The 16,631-nt window shown below is 40.1% G+C and overlaps 2 protein-coding genes across 4 annotated transcripts; both read left to right on the top strand.

The window, feature by feature from the left end:
• The first annotated feature begins 5,343 nt into the window (after positions 1-5,343).
• On the top strand, positions 5,344-14,958 carry LOC139130188 (uncharacterized). 3 transcript variants are annotated; one of them, XM_070695934.1, is made up of 8 exons: positions 5,344-5,626; positions 6,773-6,902; positions 9,593-9,706; positions 10,018-10,128; positions 11,211-11,327; positions 11,760-12,149; positions 13,666-13,764; positions 14,625-14,760. In XM_070695934.1, the coding sequence occupies exons 2-7, from the start codon at positions 6,818-6,820 to the stop codon at positions 13,713-13,715; spliced, it is 867 nt and encodes a 288-aa protein (XP_070552035.1). In that variant the 5' UTR covers positions 5,344-5,626; positions 6,773-6,817; the 3' UTR covers positions 13,716-13,764; positions 14,625-14,760. The 3 variants fall into 3 exon arrangements, with proteins under 3 accessions (XP_070552035.1, XP_070552033.1, XP_070552034.1); XM_070695932.1 differs by lacking the exon at positions 13,666-13,764 and having other exon boundaries at positions 14,625-14,958; XM_070695933.1 differs by lacking the exons at positions 9,593-9,706; positions 13,666-13,764 and having other exon boundaries at positions 5,346-5,626; positions 14,625-14,955.
• Positions 14,815-16,391, top strand: LOC139129357 (tripartite motif-containing protein 2-like). The gene is made up of 2 exons (XM_070694991.1): positions 14,815-15,040; positions 15,613-16,391. The coding sequence occupies exons 1-2, from the start codon at positions 14,815-14,817 to the stop codon at positions 16,389-16,391; spliced, it is 1,005 nt and encodes a 334-aa protein (XP_070551092.1).
• Positions 16,392-16,631: the final 240 nt, after the last annotated feature.

The following is a 16,631-nucleotide window of genomic DNA, read 5'->3' as shown; positions in this document are numbered from 1 at the left end:
GTGGGAAATTCTCAGCCAAGGTCATACATTTTTCTTCTACATAGTAGGTGCGTCCCGTTCACCTTAATGGAAACAATACACGAGCTATCTACGATTGGAGAGCCGAAATAGAAAACTACCAATATTTATTTCAAACATGTTGAATTAAAAAAAACGGGCCCTTTCCCGTCCAATTGACGTTATTTTTTGAATCGGTATAGCTGCTGCTGTTACTATCTTCTATGTCGAGCTTTGAATTTATGTGTACACGGTCGAAAGTATATATGTTCCTTGACATGTCCTCTTCTCTCAAAGCAACTCTAATACTAGTACTGTTACTTTCTTGATTGTACATTTTCATTGCCATTACCTAACTACCTAATTTTTGAAAAGGGAACTTAATACAAAACATTTGGCGCCCACTGATCGAAGTAATCTGTCCCCTGGTGACTGACACCTGCGAATGAACTTCCAACATTAAAGAACATTTTGTGTTTATAATAGATATGTGACAACATTGTGTTCTGAATTCTCAGAAACATCGACTTGATTTAGACACTAGAGGTGCACATTCTTAGAGTTTTGCAAAGCAAAATCCCTCGGTGCAGTCGAAGGAATTCCGAAACTGGTGGTGAATTTGACCTCACTGAAGTACGTACGAGAAATTTGGTGTGTGACAGCAGCTTCATGCGTGTTTACTTATTGTACTGTATGAAAGTTAATTGAATGGTGACTTATAAGCCCATTGGGCTAGCCAACTCATAGCGTTGCAAGTCACAATAATAACAATTACTACTACACAATATAATAAACCTAAGCTTTGGCTGTAAAAATAAATGCTGAAGTTACCATCTTTCTTTCATATCTTCTTCCACGCCTATGTTGACTCTTTAAACCTTTGCCATGGAGAAACTTTATTACAAAAGATTATTCGAATATAGAGCATTCCTACCGAATTTCAAGTCTGACAGATGGTACGGCTCGGAAAAATAGGTTTAGGGAGCGTTCAGTTATTATGGCCGGGGTTGGGCCGGCATATTCTTCCTGCGCATCAGTCAAAATAAGTGAACCCCCCTACCCATTGCACCAAAAACTTGATGACCCCCCCCCTTTTAAGGTGACAAAAATTTCATGACACCCCCCCCCCTTACATTGCTTTCGTAAAACTGCACACACAAACACCTCTGGAGGGAGAGCTATAGAATCCCCCCCAAAAAATTCTCAGATTTTTTCAAATGACCCTCCGCCCCTTACAAATCACAAGGTGTTAATGCTCAAATTTCCCCTTCTGACTTAATATAATTTTGAAATTACCCCTCAAAGGGATTGGACAGAAATTACAGCTAGATAGCAGAATTTTTGCGCAAGCGCGTGTGTATAAAATTTGGATATGTGGATTTAATTGATAATCAGCTGTTGATAATGGTCATTCACTATACATGGTAGTCTATGAGAAAACTATGTAGGCTAGCTTTTTCAATACAAACTATATCTATGCATTTATAGATATTTGATAATTTACATAAATGTACTTAATTGGAATAGGGTTGATACAACTGGTATGTGGACAAAAATTTGCCTTTAGAATTTCACCAAAAATGTCCATCCACTATACATGGGAGTCTAAGATAATTGTGAATAATTTTCTTTCAAATGAAAAACTTGCTATACTTGTGCATACAGACGTTGAAAAATTAGCATAATTGTGTGTACAAAAAAATCTGATTTTGGAATTTCACTGAAAGTGTTCGTCCACTATACATGGGAGTCTATGAGGAAACTATGAACAAGTTTTTCCAATACAAAAATAGATAAATCTGTGTATTTATGTACTCTCGATTATTAATATTAGTGTACTTGATTAGACTAGGGTGGTAACAAATGGAATTGTTCGCAAGAAATTAGATTTTGGAATTTCATCGAAATGTTGATTCACTATACATTGGAGTCTATGAGATTTTTTTTTTTTACAATGCTTAATTTGCATGCCAAGTACTGCCGCCAGGAAGTGTCCGGTTTCAAACCGCTTCAACCCGTGAAAATCACGGGGAACCCGATTAATTGACATGCATTTATGCATGGATTAGCCATGACGTGTTCATTTTCTATGCATATATGCAGAGTATAAGCTGTCACTCAAGACAGTAATTGTTTACTTTGGTGACAAAAGAAGTCAAGTATCAGTGTCAATCCTTGAGTGAAACAAAAAATCCAAATCGTTCGTATGTAAAAATGTGAAAGGGGCTCCCCACCTAACTATCCAAAATGTATTTTTTGTCGAGTTTGTGTTTTATTCGTTTCGAAAATGTATTCCTACATTCTTATCCGATTGTTTGTGTTAATGAAATGTTTGTTTCGCTTCGGATATTTGTAGGGAAGTTTTGATTAGTGTGTACGGTAATGTTTTGTTTGTGAGGGGAAAGCTTATGGCGAGACGCAGCCGGGCCTATGGTGTTACAAAGTTGATAGAGTGGCCCTTTGACGCTTGAGTTTCGAAACCGGAGTGTGGTTTCTCATCAGTCGCAGTTTAGATTCTTTCCTTAGTTTGTGTTTGTGAAAATTTATTTTAATGCATTTTAGTGGTCTTGCTCTTCAAGTAGCGAGGCAAGTATATTAATGTTTGGGTCTCGTTGTGAGTCCGTTCGGTGGTTCGGTTTGTTTCATCTCGTTTGTTTGTTCTATGTTTCTTTACTTTTGTAAATTTTGTTTAGACTAGTGTGTCCTTTAGATTTTTTGCGGCGGTTTGTGAACTTTTAGGGAATAAGTACCACTACGGGGTACGGATTTTAATGTTATTTTGGATAAAGTACTTATAAGTATCATGGTCGATGTGTTTCTTGTCGTACATTTTGTTAAACAGTTCGTGTATTTTGTTTACTGTTTGTTCTGTGTATAATACTGAGTGTTGCGTAATTGCTTTTCGCATTCGTGTACGTAATCTTTTGTGTTGACAATGACGATACCCAGACCATAGTCGAAGGGTTTTTATGGTAATTTGTATATTGTTTGCAAGCTTGTTTATCGCGATTCTTTGGGCACGCGACATTTTCTGTTTCCTTGTTTGAAAGGATATCTCTAGAAGTGCAAGTTCAACAGCTTCAGATAGCTTTCAAGTTCTGTGTTTTTTGTTGTTCGGGGAGTCCAGCTTGATTTTTTCTTGAATGGGTGTTGTTGTGATTGTTTATGTCTCATGATGTAGCGCAGTCTCACTTTGCGACCATATTTGTTGAAATCCTGAAGCAGTTTTATTCTGCTTGGTTTTAGTGTCGGAATGAATTTTAGGCCTTTGCCTTGTGCTATTATTTCGGTGTTTGTTAGTTTGAGCGATGGTTCTTGATGAATTTCATGTTGTTGTCGGCTTTTCTTTGGAAGATGGCTGATTTATTTCCACGGCCATTTTGTCTGTTATGGTGTTTTATCATAGTTTTTTTAATGTTGTATTTCTTTTTTGTTGTGTTTACGATTTTTGTTAATTCTTATACAGCATAAACGTTGAACTCGAGAATTCGCTGTCACAGAGAATAATGGAATAAGAACTACAATTTTACCGTCGTTTGGTCGACTGAAGTAGCAGTTGGTGTTTATACAAAGAGTACAAAAGAGCGTCATGGATCTGGAGCCCGCTTTTGTTCATCAGCTAATCCCAATTAACGAAGTTCTCCTCCCACTAATCCAGGGAAACCGTACTTGATAGTCCTACGTCATCAGCTAACGCCTCATTATGCTGATTTTATGCCATATATTTGAATACATAACGAGCCTGCGAAACCGGACAATTCCTGGCGGCATGTTTTCTCATGTGTGCTTATATAGGTGTTTGACAATTGATATGTACTTGATTGAAATAGGGTATTTGAAAGTTGATCAGATAGCCCTAATGACAACAATATTGAGATTGGAATTTCACCTAAAAGTATAATTTCACTTTTCATTGTACTGATAGTCTACAGTAACTCTTAAATACTTTCCCTCACAAAACTTGCTCTATCTCTACAAGTAAGTAATAGGAATTGTTCATTGCCCTTAGTGAGCGCAATTTACAGTAAGGCAAGCCTCATAATTGCCAAGGCAAGATGTTCATGGGATAATTATACCTTTGTTCACATTTACAGTTCAATGACCCCCTTTGCAGTTTTCAAATTTAAGGTGACCCCCTTGATTTTGCCGGCCCACCCTCCGGCCATAAAACTGAACGCTCCCTTACTATTAGCTGCATAAAGTATGCAGCTTTGCCGACAATCTCTCTGTCCCTCAACGACAGAAAACAACAAACATTTCCTCTTATTTGCACGTATACTTTACCAAAAAATGCACATGTGCAGGTGCAGCCGATGAATTAAATCCCCCAAAAATGATCATGGGGGCCAAGTGTACACAAGATTTTTAACGCCAGGAACTCACATCTTCGTATGCTGGGCTACTCCCACAGTCGCCCGTGGACTATTCAGCTCTGGGACTATTCGCCACACAGACGAGTGTACAGAAGCGAGAGCTCTTCTGTACAGTGTACACTCGTCTATGGGGGCGAATAGTTCCAGAGCTGAATAGTCCACGGGCGACTGTGGCTACTCCGTGCCAAACCGTGGTCGCGGACGTCACAGTTTACTATTTTTGGCGTTCTGCTTCTGTAGGCAGACATAGACATGGTATGGGTAGTCTGCTAAGATCGATTTTCGGCTCGATCTATTGATCCGGTGGTCGATATGCCCACCACTACAACCTAAAGTATTTAGGTTGCAGTGGAGGGCATATCGCCCACGGGTTGATCATGATCATGACCATGGCATAAAGTGAACTTTATTGTAGGTATTATGTTTTTGAAAATGTAGTGACCCCCCTTTCCTACCAGTGAAAAAGCGATGAACCCCTCCCCCCTTCGCGGATTCCAAAATTACGATGATACCCCCCCCCCCCCCGGATTTTGCCCCCCCCCCCGGCCGTAAAAACTTAACGGTCCCTAAAAAGTGACATTTTTTCCGTGCACATCACATAAAGAGTGACTGTGGTTTAACCACAGATAGTCATGTTAGTAGTGGAGCAGTGTGGTAAAGCCCCACAGCAAGGCATGATTACATATTGCCCGCACCTTGACTGACTTCGTCGTCTCATGTTTGAGGACACCAGACACACCTGCTGAGGACAAAGTTCGTTGACAATAGAAAACCAACAAGATATTTGCAAAAGGGGGTTTCGTTGATTGTGCCACTTTAAAAATTACGACAAACAGAGGAAAAACAGACTTTTCGCAAGCCGGTGTAAAGGTTACAAAATTATGACAATTTTCGTAATTGAAGACATTCCGTACCATATTTTCGATACACAAACGAATAAAATTTTATTTCGAATCTGTAGTCTAAAAATAAATAGTAGTCTCAACGCGTTCTGCACAACATAGCACAACTGAAACTGTATGTCCGAGGTTCATATTTTTTTCATATTTGCATACAGGCTCATCGCTTCCGACCGCAAGATTTCGTCTCACAGTTCGTTCTCGGTCGGCATAAGGTCATTTTCTTCAAGCTCACCTCATTTCATGACAAATATTTGATCTGCTGTGCGACGTAGCACACAACTTGTAGTGTACGCGGATATGGGTGTGCAGTAAAATGGCGCTCGACATCACTGAGATCTGAACAGGAAATATAGGGTAAGTTGATACTTTTATTTTCTGTGCACTCACATGAATAAATGTTTGTGCTTTCATTAATTCATTTGAATTCTTCATCAAAGTGCAAACGCCACGCCCGCCGCCAAAGTTGACGTGACTTCGCGAAGTCCAACCTCTCCACCACGGGCGCCGCTCTGGCCCCAGCTGGCTGCAAGTCGCTCAGAGCGTGGAGGTGGAAAGCAAGACGACCTCCATGCTCAGAGCTACGTGTAAGTATTTAGGCCGCCTATTGATGATAGCGTATCTCGAAAACTTATACTCATGTTGGTCGGCTTTAACTCATTGCTGATGTGGATCATTTCTAAACAACCAGAGAAAAAGGGGTATGCATAGGGGTGGGGGATCGGTAGCGTATGCGTGATTTCATAGCGACGTAAGCACCTATTGTTGGATGCAGATACAGAATGAGGCTTGGTTGGATTTTCGCAATTCCAAACTTTCGTTAAGAAGGGCGTTGAGGACAAATGCTCTTAGTTTCGTTTACTGTGAGCATGTTTCATTATCCACGGCCCCTAACATCAGGGGTCCAGACACTTCGCACCAAAACCAGTCGCCCCACACAACGTCGTCCCAAAACCGTTTCGTACCAAAACCACCTCGTCCTAAGTACTACTTCGCCCAAAGTGGTTTGGGGACATGGCTTTTGGGGCGAAGTGGTTTTGGTACGAGGTTGTTTTGGTGCGAAGTGGTTTTGGTGCAAAATGGTATGGGACGAGATGGTATGGTGCGAAGTGGTTTTGGTGCGAAGTGTCTGGGAACCTAACATCATAACTGCATGTGCAGAGTGTGCAAGCACAGGGTACTGCTTGCATTATTCATCCAGAACTTATAACCACACAATTCATTAGCAGCATTATGAGCTGTGAAAAAGTTATTTGGTCAGGGCAATAATAACTGAGAAATGAGCCTTTTACTGACCTTTGAAGTTTGACATTTGCGTGTACATGTACATCTAAGATCTTGTGAGTACTCACCAAAATACATCCACAAGAATCTTTTGAAGTGTTCTCGTGACTTTTCTCAGGAAAAGTTGAAGATCCATGTAGTACTTGAAGCCAACTCCTGTTCCATTGTGATGCAAAATTCTTTCATAATTTTTCGTGTTTTGCTTATTCTGAACTACAGGAACTGAAGATAAGCACATGCAAACAAACAAACATACAAACAAACATGGCTGACCAACCAAGTAGCAGTGGAACAGGGAAAGACTCTGGCCGATCTATGGAAAGTGACAGACCTGAAGACAATGAGACAGGTAATAGCTCAACCCCCCCTCTCAAAAACATGGTTTGGCCCGAACCATTGTGATCAGTGGTGAATGTGGACCAGAGTGGGGTGGGCAGGTTCAAGCTTTACACAGTAGCTGCTCGCTTGTGATGTAAAGATGTGTTTCAGTCAGGAAACCATCATGCTTTTCTTCATGATGGATGAAATATGTTGAGTTGTAAGTCTCTGAATGTGCCAACCCCTGAGTTTGGTGTGTCCCCCTATTGTATATCAATGGAATGGATGGACTTATGTAGCTAAATAGGGAGAGCTTGCCTGTTCCCCCTCAATTCCCTGTTAACAGATCCGCAATCATTGTCACCATTGATAACTATTGGTTTGGGCCAAAATATGACAGTTGAAGGATCATATCATAGTATCTTTCACTTCAACATTTAGTAATTAGGTCATTTCATATACACATGCATAGCTGTGTACATGCATGTAAATGTATTTCTATATGTGTTTGTACACGTCGGTTGCTTTGTACTGCCATCACATGATCTCTTTGGCGTACAGGGTTTGCAGAACTTAGTGATTCAATTTTATTCTGAAATAGCACCCGAATTAATCTTCCAACATGATGACCTGTGTAATCAGTGTACCCTCCGATACAGGAAACTCTGTATGTTTATGGACGGATTTCCAAGAAATCTCATTGTGTCAGCCTCATATGAGAAATATGCACCACATAAATTTGTTTAGTCAGCGAGAACTTTCTGTGTCAGTGATGTGTCAATTTTACAGACTGAGAGGGCGCTGTGACAAAAAGTTGTGATTGCAGTCAACTGTAAGAACATGCATGTCGTTAATTAGCAATCACAGCTACATTTGAATGATTATAATTTTGAAAGCCATAATGATACCAATGAATTCAATATAAAATATTGACTCAGGTGTGTCAGATACATAGTGTACCAGTAATGTTTCTTTATCATATACCCATGGCCGTATCCGTGTCTCCTCTGACGCGTCGTGACGTGGAACGTAAAACATCAGTCTGATACGGCACGTTATACGTCATCAATTGTTGTTTATTTCCGATTTTGATGTTATGTTCATCTTGCATTAAAGATCAAATCCATCTTTTTCACTTCAATCAAAATTTACCAATATAAAACGAAACATATTACTAGTACATATGAATTTAACGTTCCTTTATTTCAGATCTAAAGAGAGTTACAGGACAGGTTGTTGTAGAAAATTAAAAGTTGATGTTTACAATCTGTTGTATTTCGCGCTACTTCATCGTCCCTGTTCACGTCAGCCATGTTTCAGCAAGAGTTATTAAAGTGAATTCAAACTTACAATATTGTCCGTGTAATAATTATCCACCAGAACACCGGAACGGTGACCAGAATAAGTAAATTTGCTCCATTCCTTTTCTGAACTGCGGTAAATTGCGCTGAAATAATCCTATTTAGACTGTATACACTCGACACGATGCGATCGACGACTTGATCAGCTGTTGTAAACAAACATGTATCAATGCGCTCAGACCAGCGGCAGAAAATAAAAACATAGTCCCTTCGAAAGACTGACAAAAACTAATAAAAATTCTTTATTTTTAATTACCTTTTACATAAATATACGGTCATGGGCATATGATAAATCGGTATCCCACGATATCAGCGCTTGGTCGGGACGTATTGCCACTCGTGAGGGTGCGCGCCGCATCACACTCGTCTTCGACTCGTGTGATGCGGCTCGCACCCTCACTCGTGGCAATACGTCCCAACCAAGCGCTGATATCGTGGGATAACCTCATAGTATTCTGAACAGTGAATAATCATTCGTCATGCAATGAGTCAAATAAGCATTTCTGACTTGAAGGGTCAGTGATGTTCATTTCAAAACTTGACACTACATGATTATTATGATCACAAGAACCTGGTCTCGGTTACCCAAACTGCTCTGCAGCCACCCCGACACAGTCTGGGGAAATTCCATTCAAAATCTCAGAGCAAAATGGCACGACATGAACAGGAGCGATGCATCCTGGGAGCAACTAATCTATGATGTAATTACTATATTTTGAGACAGTCACAGAATATATAACTTCAACACATTCTAGTTTATGCAGAAGTGGCTGTCATAAGTCCCACCTTAGTAATGAGTGTGAAGTATGACTTCCTTATCCTGGGTCAATCGTATCGTACTTGTAATAAACTGATCCAAGAAATAAAAGTCATAGTTCACACTCATTACTAAAGAGGAATTCGGAAGCCACTTCTACAAAACTTTGAAGCTGTATATTTCATGACTTTATCTCAAAATATACTAATTACATCAAAGATTAGTTACTCCCAGGATGCATCAATCTTGTCCATGTAGTGCCATTTCGCTCCGAGATTTTTGAATGGGATTTCCCTAGACTGTGCTGGGGCGGCAAGAAGAGAGCCTCACAGAGCAGTCTGGGTAACCGAGACTAATAAAACCGAGATCATCATCAACATTATCACCATACCACCTACATCATCATTATCAGTGTTGTTATTGTCATCATTATCATCTTGATTATCATCATCATCATCATCAACAAGTTTATTATTCAAATTATAATGAAACATGATTACTTCAAAAAAAGTGTTTGTTTATGATGGGAGAGATCATATCAAAGACAGGCACACATCGCCAGTTTTACCTTCCTTGCCAAATGTTTTACTGTTGTCTTTCCAGCCATGCATAGAGCAAAACGACTCAAAGTGGCATCAAGTCCAGGGGACCCTGGCTCCTCAACCTCCATTTCGGCAAGGAAGAGGAAAAAGAAACAAAAACTCAAAATTGTCTCAAGTAAGAGTCCCCAAAATCTTCATGATAAAGAAAAGAACTTTAAGAAGCATTCATCAAAATTAATTCCATACGTTCTGTCCAAGTTTGTCCTTGCACTTGTTGTATGGAAATGCACCTTGACCTATTCACCCCGAACACTGTGAATACGTCCGCACTCTCCATTGATAACAAAGGGGTTTGGGTTAAATCATGGCAGTGAAAGGTTTAAGCTATCAGTGTGCATGAGCCCTCTCTTTGAAATCCATCAAAAATCACAAATTGAATGGTCATTTCAAGAGAGAGGTTAATCATCGTCTTCATTTTGCCGACAGAGAAACAAAGAATGCAAAGACAGCGTAGTGAGGAACAGCAAGAAGTGGAAGGCATGACCAGCACTACCTCAGAAGAGGGGGAGGGTGATGCAGAGCAAAGCCAAGGTCAAAGTGAGTGGATTTTTATTTTTCGTCAATCTCCATCTCTTCCCCTGTTGATTAGATTAGTAATGATGGTACACACACAGACATACAAACATCCGGATCGGCAAATGAGCACACTGGCAGACACATGGAGGGACAGACAAACAGAACTTCTTGAAAAGTCAGTTGTAGATTTAAGCAGTAAGTGATTATTTGCCCACTGTTTATCTGTAGAGCCTTGTTAATGTTTTATCATATCCCTTTACTTCATATTTTATTCAACTATTTGTACCATTGGACACATGATTGTAACCCAATGTGCTACCATGGCACAAACACAGTGTCAGAATATGTTAACTGAGAATGTTACAAATGTTGAGAAATGCTCTCTCTTAATTCCTTGACAATGAAGACAGATTGCTATCTTGTCAGTTCTTTCCAAATATCCTGTGTTTGCATATATTTGTAATTCTTTCGGACGTGATTCATAACAAATCAGTCAAAGTCAAAGACACTTCCATTCTTTCCCACCAAAACAGGCCATCACAGCGTGAATTAATCTCCTCATTGTACGTGTATGCGTATACTCAGAGCGCATCACTCACCACTGGATCTGGTCGTCACTTATCCACCCACTGATACGTTATGTTATTGAAGCAGTAGTTCATCGTAGCTGCAGTAGTGAAGTTTCAAGAAATAGAGCCACCGCCTCTCTCCCCATCACTTGAACTCCAAAACTTGTACATGTACTTGCGTGACAAACAATTCCACACAACAATACATGTACAATAGTGTAATGTAGCAGGTCTCTTGCAATGAGTGCAGAGTGTTACATGTAACAATCACCTGTCTTGACCGAAGAAATCACTATCAATACCTAGATACTTTTTGCAACTACTGTATGGTACTGTTTCTAAACAAATGTGGTGCACCTTCCACAAAGGAAGAAAGTACCATGATAGGGTATAGCATACTCCTGAATGTTGCACATTTAATTTCTTTCACGCATGCAAAACATGCTGGCACTCATCTACAAATCTGAGTGTGTGTACTTTTGACTTTATTGCTTGCTTAGTCAATAACTACAGCCGCATGTTTTGCCTTGTCAGCGGTATTGGAAAGCACGGATGGTCAGAAACGGAAAACTCCGGCCAAAAAGAAACAACTGGAGGATCTTCCAATGGCAAGACTGTGGGCCAGGAAAGGCAAACGTCAAAGAACTCCCTGTAAGTTTGATTTCTTATGGCAGAATTTGCCTCTTGAACAGAATTTCAGACTCAAATTTTTTTTCATTATTTTCTGGTCTGCTGCTTTTTCAAATTATTGCAGTGAGAACATTTTCACCATCTTCGTCTTTCCAAAATCGAAAATTATATTTCCCCCGTAGAGTTAGCATAAGGACAGCGGCCATTTAAATTTCAAAGATCCCTAAATGTTAGGTAATTTGGTTTCTGTAGTTCTAGACTTTTGTACTGTGACCTATAATTTTTATGTTTGGTTTGGTGGTTGAAAGTTTCATTGTTTCCGAGTCAATGATTACATATAGGTATCTTGAACTAAAAAAAAACGGTGATCAAAGCAAAAATTTCTTCCCTGCAGACATGAAATATATTGCTTTTGTCGCCTAACTTTCATTGATGTATTTTGTCTCACGACAGATGAACTTGAAGTCAAGGTGAGAATAGACGGTATCATCCCGATACACGGAAATTCAGTCAGCAGCGTGGATACTAAATTCTACGCCAGTGCGAGAACCAAAGAAAACGCGATAGAGGTGAAACGTCAACTCAATGGTCGGTATAAAGATATGAAAGTCAAAGAAGTAAGTATTGAGAAAAAGGTGTCCTTCGTCATGGACTGCCAGTCGCTTGAAGATCTACAAGCCCTGATGAACGACTACTCCAGCGGAAGCCTGAACAAAATGGCCATCACCACGCTACAGTACGAAGGACAGCTGGACGAAATCGGCGCCCTCTACCTGTCGCTGCAGACGTCCATCGACTACGAGGAATACGTGATATGTCAAGAGGAGCTTGAGATAAGGGACGGTAGGTAGAGCGTCTGTAGATTGATGGGACACGAATGTATGTGTTTGAACTGGTGTACAGTGAAACCTGTGGCAGAGGTCACCCCTTACAGAGTAGTCACCCCTACATACAATGTAGTGATCTAATTGTGGTTGTCCGGTAACATTTTACATCCTTAAGGCCTAGAACAGCCACATCCCTTATGTGGCTGCATGTGATTGCTCCAAAAGGTTTAACCCAGAGTTCGAATGGACCACAGTACAAACAAAACCACATGTGCAGATGCGTGTAGGGATACATGGATTTTCATACACACCTATACATGTGGGTGTCCTACAGCATGCTTTCTCTTGACCGTATTGAGACTTCGGAATACGATGTGCCCATTTTATTCTCGAGTAGAATCATTTGGTATGAACTCAGTGTACAATGATCAGCATTTGTGACCCTAAATGACCTCTGTCAAAAAAAAGGTCAGACCGAAAGTAAGAAATTAGTAAAAAGGAGGTTTTATCTGAATCACAGGTGCTTCAGAAATTAAATACAGCTGTACATGCATCATGATAATCAAGAGATTGATAACATTGAATTTTGATTATAAATTCACCACTCAGCGATTGATAACATTGAATTTTAATGATAAATTCACCACTCAGCACACTACTCACTAGACTACCAAGAAAGTAATGCCACTCTCACCCTTTATAGAAAAGCAACCTCACTGAACTTCATGTTTCTCGTAGTGTTCATGATATAATGTGTAATCATGTGCAAGTACACCATACCATGTGCCGTAGTGGGTCAATACTTTCTGGTTCTTTGTATGGGTTATCTGCTTCCGGATAGGGTCGCCTTCATTATTAATGAACTGTAGCATATCTATCTACAGTCCATTTCACTTCAGTGTAACAACTCAGTATATCAGACAGCCACATTGCATGTACAAAATAAATGATTAGCTTGGTTATCACTAATTGATTAATGAATTAAACCAGCAAAGGGCAGCTGCTCTGTTTAAACCTGGAGCTGTACAGTTGATTACACTGTATCTACAATGTACATGTAGCTATTTTTAGTTTCAGTCGAAAGCTAAAACAAGAAAATGTGTGTTTCTGTATCGTTTCAGCTGAGAAAACCTCTTCACTACTTCAACTCTCAGCTGATATTGTAAATTATAGATGAAGTGTACTCAACTGTTTATCTCTCAGTCCAGACAGAGCAGCTGCCCCATGCTGGTTTACTGTAATTTATCAATGAGTCGGTGACTTTGAAATGTGTTGTGATACACAAACTAGTGGTTTGTTTTGTACATGCAATATGTGTCCATCTCATACTCTGAGTTGTGGCGCCGAAGTGAACTGCACTGTAGGACGTAGAACTGTAATACTGCTTAGTATCAACAGATACATGTATTTATGTACGTTAGTTCTGCTGTCGCCAATAGTGATCAAAATTTGAACATACCGTATCATTTGAATGTTAATGATGATTTAAAACTCACTTTATGATTTGAATGTTAATCCTTACGTATGTGCAGGGATATCCCGAGAAGACCGTAGAAACAAAGCAAAAACTGGGGGTAAATGATATATAGAGGATGGAATAATTATGAGGTGGCATTCAGACGGGCATACAGGTATGTCAATAAGTAGAAAAAGAGGGGTTGGGGGAGAGGTTGTAATATATGATTGTCTCCTGTTGATGTCAGTGGCTGTGAATGATTAAAACATGCATGATAAGCAAAACTCATTACGTTTTGGGGAGAGGGGGTAACTCTATTTTGATAACAGTCAGTGTGCAAATTTGAACAAAACAGTAATGACATTGAAAAGGATATATGCGAATACTCAAACACTGTTTTGACATAATTATGAAATATTGGTGGTTCAAAAATCTCCAAACAGTTGAAACTTCCAACAATCTGTACATCAATTTATTACTTGTTTGGGTAGTTCAATCATCATTTGGTCACCAGATTTTTATGCTTCCAAGCTGTGAAGTGTTTGGGTGAGGTTGGGAGGGGGGGATGTTACACAAGGTCAAGTACAATGAGTTTTGTTTACTGTGAGAAGAGTTTAGTCATCCGCAATCCCTGACTCATCCGGAGTTCTGAAATGAAGCTGTAACTTTTGATAAAATTTTCATCATTTTTTTGTTTGAAAAAAAACATCTGCATTTTTTTAATCCTGTCCTGAAATACAAAGTATCAATTAGCCTTTGAAATGCAACGTACCGTGTACATGATGATGTGCAAATGAATTCCAATTTTTAGGAAAATTATCCAGTGTAATAAGTAATATATGAAATTGCATGCGTATCGGCTGTTTTGACTGGGCGTTCCAATATGATTTTGGCAGCAGCTAGATTAATATGAAGCAGTAATTCACAAACTACAAAAATGCTGGAAAAGTCATCAAAAGTTATGGCTAATAACAGAGCTTTATTAAGAATGTCCTCAATATTTTTTATTTTTTATTGATATGTTTGACTGTGCAGACATGTGCATTTTGGAGCCCGGCTGGGAAACACTGCCAAAGGAAGAGCGGAAAGAATTAGCCAAGTTGCGAGCCTTGCCTGTTGAAGAAATATCAGAAATAAATGAGGGTGTTATGTCTGAAATTAAACGTGAAAAAGCCAAAACGATTTCCTCAGCTACATGACACGACTGAAGCTTACTGATAGGGACATGCTGAGGGGCATGATTGATACTGAACGCAATGAACGGGAGACGGCATCCCTGTTTGCGGTGTTCCTTGACGTGATGAGACAAGTGCAGCGGTTGAAGGACAATGCACAGGATTCTCAGTCCATGGCGGAGAGACACCGTGCGTACATCGACTACATGGTTGACTCGGCTGATATCCGTGAGGAGATGAAAGAACTCTACCGCCGCATGATGGTCATTGAGAAAGGTGAGTTAAAATTACAACTTACTGTCATCATTGTTTGTCATTTACAGAAAGTACATTGGATGTACATCCCATGAGAATCCTTGTTGGTAAGTTTGTTGGATTTCATGTGCAAATTTTTTATAGTCTCAGGTGTAGCCTAATGCAGTGTCAGTACGCAATTGGAAAATCTGTGAATTTTAATGCTTACTGTAGAATGACATTGAGTCCTTGAAAGTACCTGAAAATTGATTAGCCAGCTACGATTTTCAAAAATCTCCAAATGGACAGCCATGATGTCATTCGCTATGATACATCAGGGGTATGTTAATGTGGACATGATACCTGGAAAATGGTATTTTAGACGCAAAAGTCCTTGAGAATTGCTGAAAAAAAGCCCTAGAAATATCTTGAATTTTGAGTGTAAGGACCCGTTTGTATTGTCTGGAAGAAATCCAATAGAATCCCGCAGGAGAGTGCTTATCTGTACTCCGATCTTATAGAAATCCAGAGTCATGATTTTGAAACGTTTAGCCAAAACACAACTATGTAGGACTAAATTCTCTTACTCGTTCTGATATGTATTTTGAATACAGGCTTTCCACTGCGAGGAACAATCAGGACACTGACCCATCCAGGCAGTGAACCTGGCCAAGTAAATGAGCCCTGTGGATTGATTTTAAAGCCAAACGGTGAGATTGTCGTGGCTTCATCCGGAAATGTGCAGACGCTGACAGGCACCAATCAATGTGTGTCCAGGATAGCCTTTCACGGATTTCCAGTTCAGTTTCTACCGCAGGACGTAGCGATGTTTGGCAGAGGCACGTACTACATCGCCGTTCACAAATCAATTCTGGTCTGCAATGAGAAGAGCCACGTCCAGCGAGTGATGGGAAAGCGTGTGCTTCGTAATCCCACAGGGATATCCGTCTCAACAAATGGCATAGCGTTCGTTGCCGATAATGCCGCTGACCGTGTCTTTAAATACGGTCGCTACAGCGAACTGATCGCGCAGAGTCAACCGCTGATGAAGCCCTGGTCTGTGGCCTTGAACAGCAGGCAGCAGCTTATCGTGTCATGTCAAGGTGAAGACTGCATCCGAGTGCTAGACAGTGATCTCAACATCGAGTCGTCGTTCGGTCACAGTCACGTGCAGTGTCCGTTCGGGGTCTGCGTGGACCAAGAAGACAACGTCTACGTCTGCGTCAGGTCAAGGTCTGAAACCAACGGAAAGATCGTAAAGTTCAGCTCATCATTTGAATACATGTACACTGTATCTGAGGGCATCTACCCTCACTACGTCGCAGTCTTTCCAGACGGTAGAATCGTTTACACCGACAACCGCGACAACTGCATCAGAATTATCTATTCATAAGATTTGTATGGCAAAGCACAACTCATTATAGCAGGCATAATGTCAAATTTGAATGGTCTTATGGAGTCATGAATATAGTTATCTTTCTTATGATGTTATGAGAAGAAAGCTTTTCCTTTTCCAGTGTTTCCTTAACTATAGGATAGGATTGCTTATCCATAGGATAGTATTCCTTTTCCGTAGGATAGTATTCCTTTTCCTTAGGATAGTACTCCTTTTCCATATGATGGTATTTCTTTT

The sequence above is a fragment of the Ptychodera flava genome, chromosome 3, assembly GCF_041260155.1.
Source record: "Ptychodera flava strain L36383 chromosome 3, AS_Pfla_20210202, whole genome shotgun sequence".
NCBI lineage: Eukaryota > Metazoa > Hemichordata > Enteropneusta > Ptychoderidae > Ptychodera > Ptychodera flava.
This window is presented reverse-complemented; position numbering and strand designations above follow the sequence as displayed.

Bases quoted from the DNA above. Each gene is read 5' to 3' on its own strand.
- LOC139130188 (XM_070695932.1), top strand. From the start codon at position 6,818: ATGGCTGACCAACCAAGTAGCAGTGGAACAGGGAAAGACTCTGGCCGA. The intron at 9,707-10,017 runs GTAAGAGTCCCC...TTTTGCCGACAG, and splicing joins AAAACTCAAAATTGTCTCAA to AGAAACAAAGAATGCAAAGA. The intron at 12,150-14,624 runs GTAGGTAGAGCG...TTGACTGTGCAG, and splicing joins GGAGCTTGAGATAAGGGACG to ACATGTGCATTTTGGAGCCC.
- LOC139129357 (XM_070694991.1), top strand. From the start codon at position 14,815: ATGCTGAGGGGCATGATTGATACTGAACGCAATGAACGGGAGACGGCA. The intron at 15,041-15,612 runs GTGAGTTAAAAT...TTTTGAATACAG, and splicing joins CATGATGGTCATTGAGAAAG to GCTTTCCACTGCGAGGAACA.